This window comes from Athalia rosae, chromosome 3 (genome assembly GCF_917208135.1).
Source record: "Athalia rosae chromosome 3, iyAthRosa1.1, whole genome shotgun sequence".
In the NCBI taxonomy this organism is placed as follows: domain Eukaryota; kingdom Metazoa; phylum Arthropoda; class Insecta; order Hymenoptera; family Athaliidae; genus Athalia; species Athalia rosae.
In genome coordinates, this window is record NC_064028.1 from 774649 (window position 1) to 784493 (window position 9845).

General features: G+C 34.7%; 1 protein-coding gene across 11 annotated transcripts in view; it reads left to right on the forward strand.

Annotated features, from left to right (window-relative positions):
• Positions 1 to 3641, forward strand: part of LOC105685463 (RNA binding protein fox-1 homolog 2) — a 95160-nt gene extending 91519 nt beyond the window's left edge. For all 11 annotated transcript variants that reach the window (XM_012399565.3, XM_012399563.3, XM_048653002.1 and 8 more), the window contains 2 exons: positions 324 to 387; positions 578 to 3641. In XM_012399565.3, coding sequence (XP_012254988.1) covers positions 324 to 387; positions 578 to 622 — 109 coding nt within the window. In that variant the 3' untranslated portion in view covers positions 623 to 3641. The remainder of the gene's footprint in view (positions 1 to 323; positions 388 to 577) is intronic.
• Positions 3642 to 9845: the final 6204 nt, after the last annotated feature.

Below are 9845 nucleotides of genomic sequence, written 5' to 3' on the forward strand. Positions count from 1 at the left end.
CGTAGTCGTCGATTCGACGATTCTCCGCAATGCACATCTCCCAGAAACGACCCCTCCGTCTCTGAACCCTAGTGATCTTGGTAAAACCATCAATAATCAACTCCGATCCTCGGCATCCCCCGCACGCACCTTAGATACCAACCCGATAAACGATCTTTTCGAGTCCTATGCCCTGAGACACACACAATTATTCGATGATGATATTCAACCGTCGATTCTTCCCCGAACCACCAGATCATTTGCATTTCATTAGATCGCGTATTTTATCATATCGCACAGATCTTTATTTCCCGGTCGGATAATCGGTGCGATATCTTTTACAGTTATGGTCGCGAATACGCGGACCCCTACCTCGGACACGGGATTGGACCAGTTGCCGGCTATGGGGTGAGTTAATATGAAACGCCTGTTCGAAAAAGTCAGCGACGCGAAACTCTGATTCTCCCCTTGTGAGATTAATTTTCAGCGAATGAGACTGAGGCGGAGAAAACAGATTTCGAAAGCGCAGTAGATTAATCGTTCTTCAATCGAAAAGCGAAAGGAATATAATTCGTCAATTTTCTCGTAATTTCTACAGGCGACGGTATACAGAGGTGGCTACAACAGGTTTGCACCCTACTAAACGAGAAGGTACATGGGATAAGATTGAAGTTAGTGTGAAGAATGGAATGAAAATCAACAAAATGAATGAAAGGCAAAAAGTAAGAGGAGACGAACAGAAGAAAAGCAACATGCCTCGGGCGTATACTCAGCAGCATACCATGACAGCAGACCAGAAATTGACACAATCATCATAATTCACCTTCAAATCATCCCTCGATCCTCACTTTAATTGTAATTGTAAGAGTAATCGTAATCGTCGCCGCCATCGCCATATCGTAACTGTTATCGTGATTATCGTCGTCATCTGAATCCGAAAGATCAAAGAAAGAAAAGTGGGAGTAACAAATCCATAACGATATACCTGGATCAGAAATCATGAATGTCGCGGAGCTATCCCCGTGTACATTATGGCACTTGCGCGTCGTTTTCGCACACGCTATTAAAGAAAAGCGCTGTCTAATGCAAGCCAAATTATCATGTTAATACTATGAATATAAAATGAAAAATAAGAAAAAAAGGAGAAAAAAACAACAACTTAGACCTTAATAATTAATTATATTACTTGTAAACTAAATCTAAATGCAAATTCAAAAACATAGTCCAGCCGGTGACCGGATCATTATCATTATTATTATTATAAATTTTGAAACGGATCAAACAAATTGACAAACGGGAGATATAGAAGGCGGAGATTTACGTAAAGTGATAATCATAAGTAACAATGATCTACGCAGTTGAATAATGAAGAAATGGTCACCGCTACTAGATATCTCTATACATACTAATCGTAATAATATACGAATATACTTGAATTGGGTATTTCGAATACTCGGATCAAAACTCTCAAGGGAAGAATTATTTTCATTGTTTTTAAATATAGGAAGAAAAACGGTAGCGATGCTCGCCGTCCAGCTTCGGCGAGACGAGAAGGAAATCAGTCGGCAAACCGTATAATGTTCGAAGCACCCAATGATATTTATAATACTAGTAAGTAAAATCCAAAAGATGATAAGATGATTTAGGTAGCTAGATATTAAGCGATTGTAGGGAATAAAAATGAGCGTAAGTTAACCTGATCGAAGGTTGTTATGCCAAATAAGTGTGTGTAGGTTGAACCAAGCCGTAGATGGATAGAATACCTTCAACATTACCCATTATTATTGGAATACATAAATTAATTTCGAAACCGACGCACCTAAAGGATTCTGGTAAACAGGGTCTAGTCAACGATTCATCCTTTCTATAAATACATACATTCAGCTGGTATAAAACTTGAGGTAAACTCCTATACCGTATCTCGTAGTTTTGCATTCGACGATATTCGATTTAATAATAATTACAGTGTAGATACTTTCAATCGACGTACCAACAATGTTCACATTTTCAACGTACCAGCCAGTTGAACTTGACTCTATCATTTCTTCGTGTCAGACGCGGAGAAACGAACGAATATCAATCGACTACAACAAACTACCGTTTCATATAACTACCTACACCCGTCGATGACTCAATTTCCCCATCCTGTTTTCCCTGGCACGAACACTAACCTTCGGTTTCCCTATCATCTCTATCAAATTTGGCATAATCAGAATCTGTGAACATTGGACAGGCTCAGACCCCGGAGAATAGACTCGAGCGTTCAGGTATACTATACAAAGGAACATACATTATAATACATACATATAGAAACGAACTAAACGTTCGCAGAGCAACCAAATCAGTTTGTATTTATTTATTGTAGTTAGGTGTAACGAACAAAACATGACGAACGTGGTTTTCTTTCCATTATTTGTTTTTTCTTACCCCTCCCTCCCCCCATCGTCGCACCCCTCGAATAAATCTTCTTCCAAAAGTCGTTCCAAACATTTTACACGGTTCGAATATAAATTGAAGCATATAAAAAGAAAAAAAAAAGAATAAAAAGTTATCGTGTAAAGCGCGCAATATCTTTTCCAGAACCAAAAACAGCTCCTATTCACCGATGATTTCACACTTACCGATGACAACAATTAATAATGGATAAATTACTCAATATTAGAGGAGACTAATTAAAAATATTAACATAACAAAATGAAATCATATTATACGTGATCCGTGTATAGTATTTCCTAAAGAATAAATAAATAAATGAATAAATAAACTAAGTTAATCTACGTAATTAGATACCGGGCGCACTGTCATCCCCAAATTATTGAATAAATGAGAAGAAACGAAAAAATACGGGGGCCTGAATTCTGAACAAGACACTGAATCCTCAGCTCGGATGCAAACAAAATATAATAACAATAATACTAATTAATAATATAAAAGTAGTTTTAATAATAACAATAATAATAATAATAATAATAATAATAATGATAACATTAACAATTATGGTACGCACATTGAATCGAGTGAGTGATATCCCTGTTGAAATAAGTATGCATCTATAGATTTTAAGAGTACGAGATGAGAAGGCGAATTAAAATTGGCATGATATTGGGGACGGGGGGGCAGCAAACGAATCGAACGATTCGGTGTGAAACTCAGGCTGTAATTCTTGAAGAAGAAGAAAGATCATAGAAGGACAGGGAGGGGGCATTAGGACGTAACGTAGAATGGTAAATTTACAAAACCATACGAGAGGTGTGTATTACGTTTGAATAGTCAAATATCACCGAAATCTCGAAATATGTTGATGAGAAAATCATTATTTCTAATTATTATGATTTCATCTTCCTCGATATCAGAATTCAAGTAAACGAATGGAACAAAAAGAAAAAAAATGGAAAAGAAAACTGCGTAATAACTTGTGCTACGTATGCGTAGGGTGAATTCAATAATAACTATAAATATTGGGGTTGCTAATTTTATGCGACTATTTAAGTTATGTACACAAAGCCACGTGTTCTGTCTGTCACATTCTTCAGAGGCGGGTTACTTGGATTTCATGTAAATAGTGTGTCGAGCACAAAATAATAGTAATAATAATTAATTAACAAATAAAGAAATTAAGTGAATCGGGAGATGTAATAAGAAGAATACATTGAGATTAACAACAGAATGGTGACAATTTATGATCTCTCAATATGATTTTTGGGATCTACGTCACTGATTAATGAAGTACTCGTCTCTGTAGGGGTGTCAGATTATCATTGTCATTTTCATCGCAATTATCCTTATAATTATTGTAATCATCTTTATCGTTGTTATTACTATGATTATAATCTGTAGTAGTATGAAAAAGTGTTTGTGCACTCAATACCTGTAATATCTACTTCGAAGTTCAGGAGAAACAAAGGATGAGAGGAAAAATCCATGACATTGATGAGATTGTTTTTCGTCTATTATGGATGATAATTTTTTGATGTTCATACAATTTTTATACATAATCTTATTATTATTGTCATAATGACGACCATCATCATCATCATCATCATCATCATCATTATTATTATTATTATTATTATTATTATTATTATTACTATTATTATTATCGTTTTTATGATCATTAATCAATAATATTATTATTATAATACGTATTGTTGAGTTTGCAATGCGTAGCTTTCGAGACTTGTCACCTTATATTTTATTTATATAATTAAAAGAAAATTCAAAGTAATAAATTTTTTGGGAGAACAAAATGGAAAGTGTTTAACTCTATTTTTTTAATATCTAATATGAGTTCGATTTCGTTTATTTATAGGTGTGCAAAATCATATCGCATTACATAAAATTACAACCCCGCGGCAAGGAGAGAAGTAAGAAAACAATGAATGAACAAATAATAAAGAAAGCACGCAGCTGGTATGATGAACGCGAAAAAATTACACCCGTAGATAAGGTTTATGATAATAACAATATTAATAAGAATAACAACAACAATAATAATAAAAGTAATAATGACAACTATAAATTTGAAATTAACTTCGAAGGTAGCTTACAATCATCCCGAAATGATTACTAATAATAAATAATTCATCATTACACAACTAATAATAGCAGTAGTGATAACAATAATAATAACAATAACAATAATGATAATGATAATAATGATAATAAAGACAACAATCGTAATAATATAACTACTTTATTAGCAGCTAGCTTAAGTCAAGCTCAAATTAAATACGCGTGAGTGTAGCCCCTGCAATAAAGGACTATCAATTGATTTGGTCTTAAATTAGTAATTCTTTGGAATTTCAAATCGCTCTCTACATTTGATTGAATGGCCTAACGATTCAGTGGACAGACCAAAGTTCGTAAGTGATTGAATGTTTGCAAAATTAGAACAAATAATCCCTTGTCAGTATTTTGCTATATTTTTATGGTACAGGGGCTATTACGTTGTCGATACACAAAGATTAACTGAAAATATAAAGATTAAATTTGTGTTCTAAGCAAATACTATAGGTATAAACTTGCACTGTTGATATTGATTTATCCTTGATTAGTGATAATAAAATAATTAATGAATAAATTAAGTGATTCGTTCTTCAATAAATCACGGTGACACCTGCTATGCACTTATGATATTAGATAAACATTATCTACACTACTCCTGCAAGTAATTGATTGAATCACACAATAATTCGTTGATTATTGATTACAGTGAAATACTTATATTCAAGTTATTTAAACCTAGACGAAGAACACTCGATGATAATCTCATAAAATAGGACGTTTATAATGGCAAGCCACATATCCTAGTCTAAAATGAAGAGAAAAAAACGAGATGAGGTTCTTACGCTACGCAGCTGGGCAGGTTGAAGCGATCTCGGACTATCTTCTACTTACTCATGCTGAAGTCGAGTCGTGGGTTTGATAAGACGGAAAATGAATGAACGCTTCTCGAGCGATTTCTTTACCTCCGCAATCAGAAAATTTCCCACGAATGAGAATACTGCGACTGCGGTAGACTCCTCTTTCGATGGTCTCTTCTATCGTCTTTCAACGCAGAAAAAATACCTGGTATGATAAATTCAGCAATCACACAAATTATTTTCAGTTCTCAGCGATTTTCATTACCAGTTAAATCAATTGAAACACGCTATTCACTTGACGCGTCCAGCTCTTTCATTTTCTGATTACATGTCTGTTGATTCATAAACTCACGTTCATCGAAATTCAAACCAGGAGAAAAATTTTGCCGCTGTACATAATTAACGAATATTTACAACAATTTTCTATACATTACATGACGGTAGACGGAGATCTTTGAATAGGGGTGTGGTGGAGGATTTTTTAACGACTGCACCACTTTTTAATATCTAGATATCAAACGCTTTAAAAAATATGTAATGAATATTTATTAATAAGATAAAGAAGCGCTAAGCAACTTTATTTTGTTCTCAATAAAAATTATTCCGGAAAAGGATAAGTATCATTCGTGTTCCATCACAACTGATAAAATACTTTATTATTAGATACGTATTGTATTACGAATAGAGATATTTCATACGCGTAATGTAATTATAATATACTACCGATATTCTACGGCGTACGTGCGCTGTCGTGTGTTTGGTGTGTGTGAATAAATAGAAATAAAAAGAGGGAGCGAAATGAGATGAAGAACAAGTTTGCGTGTACAACTAGACTTATGCTAATGTAAATTCTATGATACATATTGTTGTTGTTGTTATTATTACGATAAATAGGATATTATATATATACATATATATAAATACGTATACAAAATGAAATTATTTGAGATATGTATGAAAAAAACACAGCTACGCCATTATTTCCGCTTACGAAGAAAGCAATTGGATGACAAATGATTGATTATTCATTATAATAAAATAGGTAGTTATAAAGGAAGAACAGAGATGAGAAAGAAGAAACGAAGAGTATTACTACTGGAGAATAAAAACAATATTCCTCGACAGAGGAAAAATTATTGGATGGGAAAATAAAACCAACTACAAATAACATAAAAAATAGTGATAACTCTATTATTGATAATACTAATGATAGTTTTAGAAATATTATTGAATGATATTGGTAATAATGGAATAATGATAACGATCGCGTAAGACACGGACCAGACGTTTATGATCATTTATAGTCGCATCGCATTTCTTGCTATGAAAACCAATGAAACCAAAAAATATGTATTACAAGAAACACGATGGCAAGTAAACGAGATTGAAATAAATTTACAAAAGAATTATAGACAGAACGACTTGCGTTCAAACGGAACAAAATGCCCCTTTCTAAATGGCAGGAAAAAATGAATTTATAACGATGAAAAAAGCTACTGTCTGATTTGATAATATTCTGTAAGTCTGGACCAGTTACTAGGTTCTTATTATTAATCCCATATAGCGACTTCTTGTGGCGTATTTTCTCTGTATATTGTCAATGTTTATTATTAAATATTTTTCAAATAATACGAAGAATAGTTTCTTACTCTCTCCTATTTTCTATTTTTCTAACACTATTCTTACCAATTGCCTGACTCGTTTTTTAACTTTTCAGAGCGAAAAATTAGCGATAACTTGGTCAATTTAAAATTAAAAAGATCAATTTAGCTCGCAGATTTTGATTCCTCGTTTCAAATACCATTAAGTTAGCCTGTAGGACTATGAATACAAATGATTTTTCAAAACAGATTGCAAGACGCTTTGCTCGTTTACAGGAAGAAAACTAGCAGCATCCAAGCAACTTCGCCCTGCATCGAAAACACCAGTCGACCGAATGGAAATACATATATACATTATTCGTCATGTACTCATAGATTATGTATTTTCTGGAATGATTTGAATGTTTTTTCAATGAGGAACTTTTATCAATTTGATTGTAACAACTTTGTTGTAAACGAAATTTTTTCTATGTGAATAAATCCATGATACACATGATAATGCGTGAGAATTCATTTCAAACCGGTTATTAATCAATGAACAAGCATGAATATGACAAGGCACGTGATGACATATGATCATACCTTCAAGCGACTACTTGGTTTCTTCATCCAACGGCACAAGAGTAGGATTGAATACACAGGATCGTAGGCATGCACATGATGGAAAAAATAGAGTGTCGGAGCACCTCCTTGGGTTTCCTGTTCTCCTGATACAAATTTCCACTTTGAGGAGAACTTGCAATTTTCAGGGCCAGTATTCGAGAGCTCTATATCATCTCTTGCACTTTGTATCGAAGCATGATTTGATAATTGAATGATTGAATACAGTAAGTCTTACAGAAAAGCAGGTGCTCTCTCTATCACACTAGGACTGAATTCACAGGATCGGAAGCATGCACATGATGAGGCACCCTGTCTCGGAATACCTCCTCAGGATTTCTGTTCTCCTGATACAAATTTTTATTTTCGGCGAAAATTTTTATTTCCGAATTTGGAATACCTCTTCGGGTATCCTGTTCTCCTGATACCGAGAAAAAAAAAAAAAAATTTCGAAAGAGATTGAATACACATGATTGAAGGCAAGCACATGATGAGGCACCAGGTCTAGGAATACCTCCTCAGGATTCCTGTTCTCCTGATACAAATTTTTATTTTCGGCGAAAATTTTTATTTCCGAATCTGAAATACCTCCTCGGGTATCCTGTTCTCCTGATACCGAGAAAAAAAAAAAATTTCGAAAGAGATTGAATACACATGATTGAAGGCAAGCACATGATGAGGCACCAGGTCTAGGAATACCTCCTCAGGATTCCTGTTCTCCTGATACAAATTTTTATTTCCGGCGAAAATTCTTATTTTCGGATTTGGAATACCTCCTCGGGTATCCTGTTCTCCTGATACAAAAAAAAAAAAATTTTTGGAAAGAGATTCTATACACAGGATCGAATGCATAGACAGGATGAGGCACCCGGTCTCGGAATACCTCCTCAGGATTTCTGTTCTCCTGATACAAATTTTTATTTTCGGCGAAAATTTTTATTTCCGAATTTGGAATACCTCTTCGGGTATCCTGTTCTCCTGATACCAAAAAAAAAATTTGGAAAGAGATTGTATACACAGGATCGAATGCATACACATGATCAGGCACCCGGTCTCGGAATACCTCCTCAGGATTTCTGTTCTCCTGATACAAATTTTTATTTTCGGCGAAAATTTTTATTTCCGAATCTGAAATACCTCCTCGGGTATCCTGTTCTCCTGATACCGAGAAAAAAAAAAAATTTCGAAAGAGATTGAATACACATGATTGAAGGCAAGCACATGATGAGGCACCAGGTCTAGGAATACCTCCTCAGGATTCCTGTTCTCCTGATACAAATTTTTATTTTTGGCGAAAATTTTTATTTCCGATTTTGGAATACCTCCTCGGGTATCCTGTTCTCCTGATACCAAAAAAAAAAATTTGGAAAGAGATTGAATACACAGGATCGAATGCATACACATGATCAGGCACCCGGTCTCGGAATACCTCCTCAGGATTTCTGTTCTCCTGATACAAATTTTTATTTTTGGCGAAAATTTTTATTTCCGATTTTGGAATACCTCCTCGGGTATCCTGTTCTCCTGATACCAAAAAAAAAAATTTGGAAAGAGATTGAATACACAGGATCGAATGCATAGACAGGATGAGGCACCCGGTCTCGGAATACCTCCTCAGGATTTCTGTTCTCCTGATACAAATTTTTATTTTCGGCGAAAATTTTTATTTCCGAATTTGGAATACCTCTTCGGGTATCCTGTTCTCCTGATACCAAAAAAAAATTTGGAAAGAGATTGTATACACAGGATCGAATGCATACACATGATCAGGCACCCGGTCTCGGAATACCTCCTCAGGATTTCTGTTCTCCTGATACAAATTTTTATTTTCGGCGAAAATTTTTATTTCCGAATTTGGAATACCTCCTCGGGTATCCTGTTCTCCTGATACCGAGAAAAAAAAAAAAATTTCGAAAGAGATTGAATACACATGATTGAAGGCAAGCACATGATGAGGCACCAGGTCTAGGAATACCTCCTCAGGATTCCTGTTCTCCTGATACAAATTCTTATTTTTGGCGAAAATTTTTATTTCCGATTTTGGAATACCTCCTCGGGTATCCTGTTCTCCTGATACCAAAAAAAAAAATTTGGAAAGAGATTGAATACACAGGATCGAATGCATAGACAGGATGAGGCACCCGGTCTCGGAATACCTCCTCAGGATTTCTGTTCTCCTGATACAAATTTTTATTTTCGGCGAAAATTTTTATTTCCGAATTTGGAATACCTCTTCGGGTATCCTGTTCTCCTGATACCAAAAAAAAAATTTCGAAAGAGATTGAATACACATGATTGAAGG